This window comes from Phascolarctos cinereus, unplaced genomic scaffold (assembly GCF_003287225.1).
Source record: "Phascolarctos cinereus isolate Bilbo 61053 unplaced genomic scaffold, phaCin_HiC Scaffold_726;HRSCAF=1367, whole genome shotgun sequence".
NCBI classification, from domain to species: domain Eukaryota; kingdom Metazoa; phylum Chordata; class Mammalia; order Diprotodontia; family Phascolarctidae; genus Phascolarctos; species Phascolarctos cinereus.
In genome coordinates, this window is record NW_027556098.1 from 3797494 (window position 1) to 3812802 (window position 15309).

At 39.5% G+C, this 15309-nt stretch overlaps 1 protein-coding gene across 1 annotated transcript in view; it reads right to left on the reverse strand.

Annotated features, from left to right (window-relative positions):
• The window catches only part of GRPR (gastrin releasing peptide receptor), a 46411-nt gene extending 39343 nt beyond the window's left edge, over positions 1 to 7068 (reverse strand). The window contains exon 1 of the mRNA XM_021007471.2: positions 6220 to 7068. Coding sequence (XP_020863130.1) covers positions 6220 to 6635 — 416 coding nt within the window. The 5' untranslated portion in view covers positions 6636 to 7068. The remainder of the gene's footprint in view (positions 1 to 6219) is intronic.
• Positions 7069 to 15309: the final 8241 nt, after the last annotated feature.

The window sequence follows — 15309 nt, forward strand, 5'->3', positions numbered from 1 at the left end:
ATGTTTTACATTCCAGGATAATTTAACCACTTGCTACCCTCTGCAATGCACCATGTATTCCAGCCTCAATACCTTTGCTCACACTTTTCCATATTCCTAGAATATTTTCTACTCCATTTCCATCTGTTAAGATCCTAATTGTCCTTTAAGGCTAACTTAAGTGCATCTTCCTCTAACAAACCTTCCCCAATCCTTCTAGGTAGCCACAATCCCTTTCCTTTTGGGTCTTTTACACCATCCATAGTCTTCAAGTATCTCTTTGCAGAGTGCCAGATTTGGAGTCAGGAAGACTCAAATTCTAATTCTAATCAGATACTTTCTACCTGCATGACCCTACGTTAGTCACCTAACCTTTCTCAGCCTGGTTTTTCTCCAGTGTAAAATAAGGATACTAATAACCAGCTACCTTACAGGACTGTTCTGAAGGTCAAAGGAGATAATGAAAGTAAAACACTTAGCAAAACTTAAAATGTTAAATAAATATTATTGTTGTTATTGCTATTTATATGTTTGTGTCGTATATGCCTAATTTGAGTGTAAGCTTCCTGAAGGCGGGATCATTGTAGTCAATAAGTATTTTTTGAACTACATCTTATAAAATTTTCTTTTATAAAATCTTTGTTTCTTTCCCACTACCTAGCACAGTATTTTTCCAACATTAGGCACTAACTAAACATTGGCTGAAGTTGAACTTTGTTGAAGTTTACATGAATATATCTAGCTTAGAGTCTCATTTATGGATGTTGATCTCATTCCCATGATGCAAACCCAAATGATATGAAATATTAGGAGACTACTGGCAAGCCAGCCCATTCATCTTTAAAACTATTTCCCTAGGATTATGTTCTTTGCCTTGGTAAGATTCACAATCCAAAATAACTAATTGACATGATGTCTAAAAAAATATATATCAATTAATCACCAAGCATGAAGCCCTTCAGTGTGTCAGGTATCGTGCTAGACAATGAGCATACACAGACAGAAATAAAACAGTATCTGTACTCAGAGAGTTTACACTCTAACCGGAGATTACATGTATACACACATATACAGAGATGTGTTTTTGGTGTTCCATTGTTTCAGTTATGTCTGACTCTTCATGATACCATTTAGTGTTTTCTTGGCAAAGATACTGGAGTGGATTGCCAGTTCCTTCTCCAGCTGATTTTACAGAGGAAGAAAGTGAGGCAAACAGGGTTAAATGACTTGCCCAGGGTCACACAGCTAGTAAGTGTCTGAGGCTGGATTTGAACTCAGGAAGATGAGTCTTCTTGATTCTAAGCCTAGTGCTCTTTCCACTATGCCACCTAGTTGCCCCTCACATATGTGTATGTGTATATAAATAAATACAACCCAGCTTATTGTGGGTGGGGGTAGGGGAGAAGGGGCTAACAACCGATGATTAAATACTTCATGCAGGATATGGCATTTGAGTAGCTTTGGAGGAAACTAGGGATTCTGGGAGGTAGAGATAATACAAAATAATAGGAAAAGCACCGAGCTAAATAATTTAAAGACCTAAATTCTAATTCTGGAGCTGCCATTTTCTGGTTGTGTGAACAAGTCATTTGACTCAACACACATTCAGAAGGCACCTAGTATTTGTGAGCCACTGAGGCTTTGGCAAGGATGGAGTGTGACATCCTTCATTAAGAAATGCGCATCAAAATATTTGTAACTCATGAGACCTTTGTCAGTATTAGGGTAGTTGGAGGAAAAAAAATTATATGTATGTATATGTAGATGGATAGATAGAGGGCACAGGGCTAAGGAGTCATATCTGGAGAATAAAATTAAGGGATGAGAGAGGATTATACTTGGAGAAGAAGAAAGGGAGAGGTAGAATGGGGTAAACTATCTCACAAAAAAACTAGAAGAGAAAAGTCTCTTACAGTGGAGGGGAAACAGGGGAAGGTGAGAGAGAATGAGTGAATCTTATTCTCATGGGATTTGGCTTAAGGAGGGAATAACAAGCACATTCAATTGGGTATGGAAATCTGTCTTACCCTACAGGAAAACAGGGGGAGAAGGGGATAAGAGAGCAGGGGGATGATAGAGAGGAGGGCAGACTGGGAAAGGGACTAATCAGAAGTAAATACTTCTGAGGAGGGACAGGGTCAAAAGAAAGAATAGAATAAATGGGAGGGCAGGATAGGATTAAGGGAAATAGAGTTAGTTTTTTACAACATGTCTACTATGGATGTGTTTTGCGTAACTGCACATGTACAACTTATATTGAGTTGCTTGCCTTTTCAATGAGGGTGGGTGGGGAGGGAGGAAGAGAGAAAATTTGAAACCTAAAGTTTTAAAAACATATGTTTAAAAAAAATGTTTTCGCATGCTACTGGGAAATAAGAAACACAGGAAATGGGGTACAGAAGTCTATCCTGCCCTACAGGAAAATAGAAGGGGAAGGGGATAAGGGAAGGGGGGAGAAATAGAAGAGAGCACAGACTAGGGGAAGGGATATTCAGAATGCATGCCATCTTGGGGTGGGAGGAGGGGGGAGATGAGGTATAAATTTGGAATTCAAAAACTTGTGGGAGTGAACGTTGAAAGCTAAAAATAAATAAATTTATATTAAAAAAAAAAGAGAAATGCTCGTCAAGTGGCAGCTAGGTGGTGCAGTGGATAGAGCACCGGCCCTGAAGTCAGGAGGACCTGAGTTCAAATAAGGCCTCAGACCAAACACTTGACAATTACTAGCTGTGTGACCCTAGCCTGGAAAGACTTGTACGGACTGATGCTGAGTGAAGTGAGCAGAACAAGGAAACGTTGTACGCAGTGACAGCCACATTGTGCAATGAGTAAGGTTGATAGACTGAGCCCTTCTCAGCAATGCAAGGATCTAAGACATCTCTAAAGGTCTCATGATGGAAAATATTAACCACAGCCAGAGAAAGAACTATGGAGTTTGAATGCAGATTGAAGTATACTATTTGCTATTTTTTTCTTGTTTTGTTTTGTTTCCTCTTTCTGGTGGTTCCTCCCATTGGCTCTAATTCTTCCTTACAACATAACATCACTAATGTGAAAATATGTTTAATAGGAAGGTATATGTATAGCCTATATCAGATTGAGTGCTGTCTTGGGGAGAAAGGGGAAGAAAAATTTAAAACTCAAAAGCTTATGGAAGGGATTGTTGATAAATCAAAATAAATTAATAAAATATATAAAAATATAAAAAACAAGTGCTCATTAAATGTAGCTAGTTAATTAACTAAATACCTGGATGGAAAAAAAATACTTATAAAGTATTTACTATGTGCCAAGCACTGGGATACAAATCCAACTAAGCAAGACAGTCCCTGCCCTCAAGGAGCTTACATTCTAACAAGGGAAGATAATACTTACAAGGGAGCTAAAAAAGGAGAAGGGATGGCAACATGTGGTGTCGCTGGCTGAGATGTGCTATGAGGCCTGGTTCCAGGTGAGATAATCTATATTAGCCCAGAGTCCCAGGGACAGAATTCAAGGTTGGAGGAGCAGAGAGAGGGCGGCAAACAAGGATGATCTCTGACGTAGAAACTGCATGAGGTGGAAATAAAATGTTAAAATATGTACTCTGTAAATAATCTCCTTTAACTCCCTTATGAGGCAGCTAGGTAGTGCAGTAGGTAGACTGCCTAGCCAGGAGTCAAAAGAATCTGAGTTCAAATCCAGCTGTGTAACCCTGGGCAAGTCACTTAACCCTGTTTGCCTCAGTTTCTTTATCTGTAAAATGAGCTGAAGAAGGAAATGGCAAACCACCCCAGTATCTTTGCCAAGAAAGCCCCAAGTGGGGTCATGAAGAGCTGGATACGACTAAACAATCACAACCACAAAAACATTTTTCTGTCGGTTTCTGAGCTTGAGAGTATACTCTGAAGCTCACCGCATGTTGTTTACCATAATAGCCATGCTAATGATATTCTCAGCAGCTGTCCTTACTGGGGTTTCCACCTCTATTCCAGATAGAGGGAAGCATTTACACACTGCAAGAGCCAAGTTTCTTCCTTAGGCACACATGGAGGGTGAGATGGGTGTCCTGGCACACGTAGGCACACCCCACATTCTGTATACACCTAAGGCTTCTTCTCCTTCTTGACCCCAAGATACATTTGAAGGAAGATTTCATTTCTGCCGATGACAAAGTTTGCCAAGGTTTGACACCCTGGAGATCAGCTCAGTGTTTTGTTCTCATTCTCTCCCTTCCCTTTGGTTTTACTCAGCAAACAACGAATGAGTTTAAAAAAAAGAAAGGCAGCTGCACCAATTCCCTTCCCAACTAGGTGGCAAATTCTCTTCTTTCCCTGTATGTAGTTAACATCTCATGAAGGCCCTCAGCCTTCAACCACAAACTCTGCAGGGGGATTGAAAGAGATTTTCTGCTGTGGTCTCAACATTTAAAATCATCTGTGCTCATTCAGGCCCAGCAGGACAGTGCACAGGAGTGGTTACATTGCAAAGAAATGAAACCTTGTCCTATAAGGGAAAGTGTCACAACTTTGGTTCCTTTCCTCTGTTCTTTAATCATTTTTTTAAATTACTGTTTAGATTAAGCAGTATATTTCAGGTAACAGTGTCCATCCCTTTACCCAGACAGACAACATTCTCTCTCATTTACACAAAACTTCACAGAGCCAGATAACAAATTAGGATCCAAATTAGATTACAAAATTAGAACCCAGCACCACGTGTAGGGCACCTTCTGATAGAAATCTACAAAGTGAACCATCTCTCTTATTTAACCTGTTGTTTTTATTTCTTCAGTATATCAAACTTCTGTAACTGCAGAATCATTGAGATTTGATTTGGAGGTAAAATTAGAAGGCATTTCCCATAAACCTCACACCAACATTTTTCTTCATTTGGTACCATGCCCTACTCATAGTATTTTGAAGAAAAAAGATTTCAGACTTTGAAATTCTGAGAAGTCTGGTTACTATTCTCCACAGATATTTAATTAGTCAAAGTCCATTAAGCCATTCAAAAAAGAGTAAATCTGAGTATACTATATATATGTTTCCTAACCTGTTTCTTAAAGTACCTCTCTCAACTATATTAATTAGGTGTTCAATAAATATTTGCTGCATGAATACCAATTCCTATAGAGTTCCTGTGGGGAAAAAAATTCACATCTTCAGTTTTCCTCAGAAGGATGCACCTTGCTGGACTAAATTCCAGAGGCCGTGGGCATAGGAGCACTTCAACAAACATGATAAAATTAGTCACTCCTACCAAGACACAGGTAGGGGGTGTGGTGGGTAGTGCACTGGGCCTAGAGTCAGAAAGATCTACATTCAAATCTGGCCTCAGACATTTGCTAGCTGTGTGACCTCGGGCAAGTCACTTAACCCTTATTTGCCTCAGTTCCTCGTCTATGAAATAGAACACCCTGGAGAAGGAAGTGGGAAATCACTCCAGTACCTCTGCCAAGAAAACCCCATGGACAAAGCCCGTGGGGTCACATAGAGTAGAATGCAACTGAACAACAAAAGCAAAACAGAATTCAAACTTGTATATCCCTTTCTCAAAAACGTAAACTTGTGTGAAGTTTCACTACAGATATCCATATAGCAGATCTCACTGTGCAAACTGTTCAACTCACCTAAACTCACCCTGGAATTTAGCCATGAGAAAAAGTCAAGCTGTCCAGGAGAAATGAATTCAAAGAAATCTAGTTTATTTGTGCTCTTAGCTCTGTCTGAAAATATATGCTGGAAAAGAAAGGATATCAAGCCACCTCCTCCTTTGTAGCTTTTCTTAAGAATAATATTTTATTATAATATATAATATTTAATATAATATATCATCATAATAACATTCTAAGAAGGAATATTCTGTTTAAAATATAAACTGTGCCAGGTTTTATTAGTTTTCTCTTAGAAACTTGGAGGGGGAGTGAGGTTAAAAGCAATGACATAGAAGAAATACATCAGTTCAACCCACTGTTAAATGTGCATCTCTCTCAGTCCTATTTCTGATGTCTCCTTGGAAGACGGTATATTTACCTGATGCTCCCCCTTTTCCACCCCATTACTTACTCTTTTTCTCCTGGAAACTTCTTACCAATGAACTTTCAGAAGTAAACCCTGAAGAGACAGCCCAATTGCCAGTGAGCCTCGACTCCCAAAAGACTTAGTATGAACACAGGAAAGTTGCTATTACGGGGGTGGGGGCAGTTAACAAAAGGACAATGATCGAAAACTGAGATTGGGCTTTCAGTAGGACACTTACCTGTCTGCAGAGAGAGCTGTGAGTGTAAAGACTGATACCCCAACTGAAGTGAGCTGGATGAAGGGGATCAGTTTACAACCAATTCTGCCAAAAAGCCACCTGTCTGCCAAATACCTGCTGGCATCCACAGGGGCGCATGTGATGAGTAGAAGCAAGTCTCCCAAAGCCAGGCTGGAGATGAACAAGTTGGGCACATTTCTCATAGATTTGACTGTGCAAAAGATCTTGATCAGGGTAATATTGCCAACTAGTCCTATCAGAATGATGAGCCCATACACAACTGGGATGATATATAGGAATCCTGGGTTGAACCAGTCATTCCTCAGAGTGAAGTTTTCACTGTGGTTAGAGATGTTGCAACTACTGAAGTTGTCTTCTTCCAAATCCATGAGAAAGCATTCCTTTGGCACCATCATTTAAATTCGTGCCACTCAAGCGTGCTCTTAGATACTCTGAAGAAGAAATTGTTGTGGTAATAGCCTTTGGATGGAAGAGAGGCTAAGTTTTATGCTGGGCAATTTATCTTCTTTAATAAAAATATTATTAGGCAGAAGTCCTCACATACCATGGCATCTGAGACATGCCAGCCAGGCTTTTGATCCTGAATCTGTTCTGTTCTTCAGATTCATCTAACCAAGCAGATCAATCTGTCAGTTTGTCAAAAAAAAAAAAAGAAAAAAAAAAGAAAAAGAAAATCCGAGGAAAGCCCAGGGTAGGAAAAAAAAAAAACAGAGAACATGCTCAGAATTCAATCTGGTTAGTTTACCTCCTCTGTACGCTATTCCAGTCTAGGCACTAGCCTGAGTTTGCCTGATTGCAATATGCCAGAACTTTTGACTGCTGCTTTCATTCCTCCGTCTCTCCCTGTATTTAAAAAAGACAGGTTTAAAGTGAGGGAAAGAAACTGCTCTTGGAAAGCCTCGGATCCTATAGGCAGGAGACTGCACGTGACAGCTCTCACTAGAAAGACTGCTCAGTAGAACAATTGGAAAGGACTGTGGGCTACTTCTAGACTAGAGAATGCCAGCCACCTACTGGACAATTTCTTCACTGCCCAATCCACTGTCCCTTTCCAGGGAAGCATTAGCTCTTTGGAGAGAAATGAAACAGATCCCCTTTTTGATTTATCTTTATGGTAACAGCAGTACCTTCAGCCTTGATCAGCATGGAATCAGCATGATTTCCATACAGTCAGTACTCAATAAATGTTGACTGCCTACCTGAGCTTAGCACTGGAAACCATCTGGGAGACACTCTAAGTTCTCTAGGGGTCCTGAGGGAAAGCCAGAGTCCACTCATTTTCCCTTCTCCATTTCAGTTTACTAGAGACTGGAAACTTATGTTACAAGAGAACTCTAGTAATTCTGTCAAATAAATGTGCCAAGTGCACCTGTTCCATAGTTTATCATTCTTAGTATTGCATACTGCAGCCTCAAGAAAGCTAAGGGCAAAGGGTGACAGGAAAGGGCTTTAACTCTTTAATAGCTAATGTTCTGAAAGCCCAGGAAATGCTCTAAGACATATCAAAGTCTACAACAACCCTGTTCTGTAGTCACAAAGAAAGAAATTCTCTTTATCATGGGATCCCTGTGCTGGGAACCAGATATAATCTTTTTAGTTTTCTTATTTGCTTGTTTGTTAAGGTTTTTTTTTGTTAGTTTTTTTTGTTTTTTTTTGGGTTTTTTTGCAATCAAGGTTAAATGACTTGCCCAGGGTCACACAGCTAGTAAATGTCTGAGGTGGGATTTGAATTCAGGTCCTCCTGACTCCAGATGCTCTATGCACTGGCCACCTAGCTGCCCCAGCAATCAGATACAAACTTAAGAGCAAAAAAGATTTGGATTCTCTTACAGAAAAATATAAGCACTGCTCACAGTCCTAAAAGGTTTTTTATTTCACTAAGTGCTTTTCTTACAACAGCCCTGTGAAATAGATAGTGCAAGTATTATTACCCCCATTTTATAAATGGGAAAACTGAGGACCAAAAGACTCTAAGTGACTTGCCCATAGCCACAAGATTATTAAGTGGGAATGCAGATGTGCTTGATTCCAAGGGCAGGGCTCAATCATGCCTAAAAACACACTAATCTACTTTAGCCTGACAAGTATATTATTAATTAGCTCTTTCCTCAGTGATTTATGCACATGAGTGGACTACATTACCCTATTTCAATCTTTAGAATTTGTGCAGAGCAAACAATCCCCTGAAGTTCTTCAGCAGCCCATCAATTATTGCTAGATTCTTGTTAAAGGATTTCTATGGCAAACCTCACTTTCTAGCATCCTGAACCAAAAGCAACCGTGAACGAAGAAGAAGCAAGTTCTTGGAGATTGTGTCCATTGGAGGAAATGCGTCCATCAGGAAAACACAGGAACTATTGTCCTGGGAATTTCCAATATGACGCTATAAACACTCAGGTCACAGTTCTGTTGCTCAAATACCCAGAACAAAATCAACAGCTGTTGCCTGCTACGTGAGTGCATATCACTTGCTGCACTGCCCAGTGTAGGATTGACGCCTCAGTGGCAATAGTCGTCATCAATATTATTCAGTACCCTCGGGTGGGGGAAGGGAGAGGAACAATGTCTGATTAGACACAATCTCTCCTTGCATGATGATGGCGACGTGCCAGATGCTGCCAGGGTCAATCACACCTAGGTGTTTGTTCAGCAGATGACCCTTATGTGCCTTCAGCATATGTATAGGATAGAGCATACGTAAGCAAGTGGTTACTATGTTCAAACACTGTGACTTATGAGAAGGAAAAACTGGTCCAACATCATTCTCTCCATGTTCTGCTCCATGTTACTTTTGCTTCAATTTTCATGAGGGAGCTCAATCATTTCCATCCCTTTACACAATTGGACTTCGTAGTAGATTTGAAATCGAGGACAAATGTGACTTGGTAGATGGAAACTGTGGAGATTATATGGGAGGAAGAGAGGGAGAAGAGGATCATAGAATCATTATTTAGAGGTGAAAAACACCTTGGATGCCAGTTTACAGATGTGGAAACTGACGACTGGAGATGTTAAATGATCTGGGTCTTCTGACTCCAAAGTCAGTGCTTTTTCTATGATATCACCAAATTAAATAGAGGGAAGATATTTATCAACCAGATAACAAATTCATACTGAACACCATTTCTGTATGGAGAATCAAGACAAGTACTACGCCAAATATAAAGTATAAGACAAGCTCCCTGAACTCAAGGTGCTTACTGTCTAATTGATAACACAATACACATGCACAAAGAAAAGTTAACTGATAAGCCAGACAGTAGATGACAAATGAGTGGAATGGATAATGAATGCTACCAGACTTGGAGGTGGGAGAAATCACTGTGGCAGAGCAAGGTGTGGAACAGCTTCAGAAAAGTCAGGGTACTTACAATCACAAAGGCACAGGCTGCTTGAACCAGACCTTGAAAAATAAATAGGATTCTTATAGGCAGCTAGGTGGGATAATAGAGTACGGACCTGGAGAAGCCAAGTTCAAATCCAGCCTCACACACCCACTAGCAAGTCACTTAATCTTTGTCTGTTTCCTCAACTGTGAAATGGGGATAATAATAGCATCTACCTCCAAAGGTTGTTGTGAAGATCAAATGATAATATTTGGAAAGCACATAACACAGTGCCTGGCACATAGTAGGCACTTAATAAATGTTTGCTTCCTTCCTTCCTTCCTTCCTTCCTTCCTTCCTTCCTTCCTTCCTTCCTTCCAGAAGCCTTTGAGATAACTTTAGTGTATTACCATGATGTGTGTATGTGTGTGTGTGTGTAGTGGCAGTGGTGGTAGTGGTGTATTTCTGTCCTTTTCCCTGTTCTTTGAAGCATTTTTATCAATGCCTTCAGTGAAAATATATGTTTTATGCTTGTCAAATTTTCAGAAGATATAAAATTGAAAGGAACAATGTAATGGGGGTCTGAAAAGATTTCAAAGGGTTGAAATGTTGTACATTAACAGAAATAAATATAAAGTCCTAAACTTAGATTTAAAAAATCAGCTGTATAGGCTTAGGATGCAAATTAAGCTTTAATGATATTTGTAACTCATGAGTCCTTTGTCAGGATTAGAGCAGTTGGAGGGAAAAATTATATGTATGTAGATAGATAGATAGATAGATAGATAGATAGATAGATAGATAGAGGGCACAGAGTGAGTTGAAGATGAAGGGGTGATATCTAGAGAATAAAATTAGGAGGTGAGAGAGGATTGTATGGAGAGAAGGAGAAAGGGAGAGGTAGAATGGGGCAAATTATCTCACATAAACAGACAAGAAAACGCTTTTACAGTAGAAGGGAAACAGGGGAAGGTGAAGGGAATGAGTGAATCTTATTCTCATCAGATTTGGCTTAATGAGGGAATAACATACACGTTCAATTGGGTATGGAAATCTATCTTACCCTATAGAAAAATAAGGGGGAAGGGGACAAGAGAGCAGGAGGATGATGGAGGTGAGGGCAGATTGGGGGAGGGGGTAATCAGAAGCAAACACTTCTAAGGAGAGACAGAGTCAAAAGGGAGAATAGAATAAATAGGGGGAGGGATAGGATGAAGGGAAATATACTTAGTTTTTCACAACATGACTGCTATGGAAGTGTTTTGCATGACTACACATGTATAACCTTTATCGAGTTGCTTGCCTTTTCAATGAGGGTAGATGGGGAGGGAGGAAGGGAGAAAATTTGGAACCCAAAGTTTTAAAAACAAAAGTTTAAAAAAAAAGAAATTAATCTTTAATCTGAAAAAAACCTTGAGGTTTTAGAAAACAGCAAGGTCAACAGGCTTCATCATTATGATATGGCAAACTAAAGAACTGAGATGCTGCTCTACATGTAACATACAAGTGTAACATACAAAGCTGCTCTGGGAGTCAGGCAGGCCCAGTTTGAAATCCCACCTGGGACTTTTAGTAGCCATATGATCATGGACTAATTAATTAACCTCTCTCAGCCTGTTTCTTCATCTGTAAAATGAGAATAATATCTGTGGGACCTACCTCACAAGATTGTTGTAAGGCTCCAATAAGTTAATGTATAGAAAGCACTTTGCCATCTTGAAGTACTATAGAAATGTCAGTGATTATTATGGAAGGCAGAGTGAAGGATGGACTGTTCTACTCTGCCCTAGAAAGAGGGCATATCAGAAATCTCTTCTTTTTCGGATACCACATTTTAGAAGTGATAATGACAAGCTTGAGTGCACTTGAGAATGGGGGCCAAGAAGGGAAGGGGAATCAAAGCCATGGGACACGAAGATCACTTGAAGAAACTGGCAGTGTTAAACCTGGAGAAAAGAAGACTTGGAGGGGGAAGGAATAACTGTTTTGAAGCATCAAAGGGCTGGGACATGGAAGAAGGATTCGATTTGATTTTCTTGGCCCCAGAGTACAGAACTAGGACCAGTGCACGGAAGTTACAAAAAGATCGTTTTGGGAGGTGGAGCTAATATGGCAATAGGAAGCGGTGCATTGGCTCCTGCCCCCAAACTTCTCCCATCAGATCTAGAAAATGCACCGGACTGAATCCTGATGAGAGAATCCAGAAAGTGTTTTGATCACTCCAGCTCAACATAGGCAGACAGACAGAAAGGTTTTGGGGACACTGGGGACTGGGTCAGGCCAGAAGCAGGCCTTGAATGGAGCATTTGAATGTGCAAGGAAAAACTGTGCATCAAGGCAAGAAAAGGTCCCAGACCCATAAAAGGGCATCATCAGACCCATTCTGGGACATTGCAAAGGAGACAGGTGCTAACCGGCAGCTTTGCTGCCCACTACCCTGTTCTGAGTCACAGACCCAAGGTGGACTATGAAGGGCACCATCACCAGGTACCTCCATTGGGCAGTGGTGCTCTTGGAGAAGAAGTCCCTAGGCTGTATACCAAAGAAGGCAGAAGTCCAGAAGCTGGCAGCAGCAACAGTGGTGTGACTCAGGCCTCAGATTGAGAACAGAATCTCACTCCCTCCAGCCTACAAAGAAATAACCAAGGCAGGAAAAACCCAAAAGGGAGCCTATAATTCTGCCACTCTGAACCAACAGAGCTTTCCAGCCGGCTGATAGGGGCAGAGTTCAGTAGAAGACTATTTTTGCACTAACCCAAATTCAGGTCAGGAACTTACAGAGCTCAGACCAGGGGGCAGCAAACAGACTTTGTACTGGATCAGACCACTCTGGGAGCACTGCAAGATTGCAAGTTCCCAGTCTGTCTTTGAGATTCTGTAATAACACAACACTCAGTTCTTCAAAAAAGCAGCAGAAGAAAGCCGCCCATCCCCAACATCAAATTCGAAGTCAAGAAGTAGGCTGAAAGAGTGGACAAACAAAAAAAAATCCATTCTAATGAACTATTATGGTGGCAAAGACAATCAACACAAAAACAAAGGAGAGAATGACTACAAAATATCTACAAACAATGCCTCAGAGAAAAACCCAGCTTAAGTATAAATTCAACTAGAATTCCTGGAGTAAATGAAGCAAGAGTAAAAAAAATTTTCTAAGTGGAATGAGAGTGGAAAAAATTGGAAAAGAAATGAGAGCTGGGGAAGAAAGAATTGGAAAGGCAATTAATAGCCTGGCACAAGATGTTCAAAATCTTGCCCAGGCAACAACTCTCTGAATATTGAAGTAGACCAAATAGAAGCTAATGCCTCCTTGATGCAACGAGAAATATTCAGAGGCTGAAAAAGTCTAATGGCTAAAGAAATAGAAGAAAACATAAGGTAACTCATAACAAAAATAACTGACCTGGAAAACAGGTCAAGTAGAAAAAAAAATAAGAGTAATTAGACTATCTGAATGCTATGACCTGTGAGCTTAGATCAAGAAATCTTAAAAGAAAACTGCCCAGATCCCTTTGAACCTGAGGGAAAAGTGAAATAGAAGGAATACACTGGTCATCTTTGGAAAGAAATCCTAAAATGAAAACTCCTAGGAACAAAGTAGCTCAAATTCAGAGCTTCCAGGTCAAAGAGAAAAAAGTACTGCATGCAACCAGAAACAAAGAATTCAAGGACTAAGGAGCCAGGCAGGATCAGAGAAGATTTAGCAGCACTGATATAAAGGATCAAAGAGCTTGGAATATGATATTCCACAAGGCAAAGGATATAACCTTAGAATCAAGAATAATTTACCCATAAAAACTGAATACAATGCTATAAGAGAAGACAGACTTTTAACGAAACAGAGGACTTCCAAACATTCCCGATGAAAAGACCAGAGCTATGGAGGTTTTAAGCTCAAACACAGGAGTGAAGAGAACCATAAAAAGGTAAACATAAATGAATGATAAAAGACTAAACAAGGATGGGCAGAGAATAAGTGTGACCAAGGAACATATGTAAATAGATGTGTATGCTATGCCCAAGTCACATGTGTGGATGGAATAGATATGGAGAACATGTGTAGCAAAGGCACATGTGCAGTCTGGCAACTGATACTTCTTGTACTATGGGACTGCTATTGCTCCTTTGCAATGTCATAATACTGCTCTGTTTTAGACATCTGTTTGAAGAATGTTCTTTTCTTTTTTCTATATTTTTCTTTAGATCTTGCTTCCCTATTCCACTTTGGACATTGCTTTGTTCTTGACCTACTCCTTGATGAAACATCCTGGTTTCAGGATTCCTGAGCTTAACTCTGCTACCAGCTTGTGAGTTTTATCATTTTGAGACAACTTTTGGCTATTTTGGTTCCTGTGTGGGAGAAAGTAAGAGCCAGACAGAGTAACTTCAGACTAAGATTATCTATTCTTTTAACTCACTTCTTCCTAATAGCTAGGAACCTGATATCACTGACTCTTCATTAAGCTTCTATTTGACTAAGGGTTAGAAAATCCTTTATAATTATAGCTGAGTCCTTATAGTCAACCTGAATTCTACCTGAAAAATTCTGGAGATGCCCTTTGTTGATATCTAAGATCCCTTCCAACATATTTCACAGGGCTTTTGTGGGTCAAAAGTTCTGAGACTTCACTCAACTCTCAGCCCTTTTCCCTCAAATACTATAAGTTTTTCCATACAAATATCAGTGGGCAGGGTAAAGGAAAGAATGAAAAAGGCTAAATAGGACCACTTATGAAGTATCATTATTGTTCTGAGACTGATTCTGACCAGGCCATTCAAGTTACTCAACTTATTCAAGTTAACAACTGAAATGCAATGAAATACTTATGGACCATGAAATTAAATAAAAAGGAATTTATTTGCAACAAGAGATTTTAAAAGGATAGAATTGCTAATTAATATAGGTACTGTTCTCTTACTTCTATACATTCATGATTATAGCACTACTGGGTCAGGAATATGTCCCACAAGACAGAAGAAATTTCATTAAGCCATTGAGGTAAGAGATTTCTATAGACTGGGCTTGATATGCCTAGGGTGATAAGAAAATAATACTAACCATTCATTCATTAATCCTTTAAGCCAACCAAATCACAAGGACAAGCTCCTTCATTTTTTTCTCTCTTTTCTTTTAATTTGTAATTAATATTTTCTTTTTCTCAATTGCATTAAAATGCAAAATTCTTTTTTTTTTAAATTTTGAGTTCCAAATTCTTTCCCCGTCCCCATTGAGAAGGCAAGCAATTTGACATAGGTTATACATGTGTAATCATGCAAAACATGTTTCCATGTAAGTCATGCTATGAAAGAAAACACAGACAAAAAACTCAAGGAAAATAAAATTATGAAAAATCATACTTCAATCTGCATTCACTCTCCACCAGTTCTTTCTCTGGAGATAGATAGCTCCTTTTGTCATAAGTCTTTCAGAATTGTCTTGAATCATTCTATTGCTGAGAATAACTAAATTATTTACAATTGATCCTCATACTGTTATTATGTACAATGTTCTCCTGATCCTGTTCATTTCACTTTGCATCAGTTCAGATAAGTCTTTCCAGGTTTTTCTGAGCTCATTCTGCTGGTAATTTCTTATAGCACAATAGTATTCCATCATAATCACATACCACAACTCCTTTTATTTTAAAGGAAAAAGCATCCCAATCCCAACAAACAGATGCTGTTCCTACCACTCTTGCTCGTTGGGGGTAAGATATCAAACATTCTGCAGGAAACCTTCCAC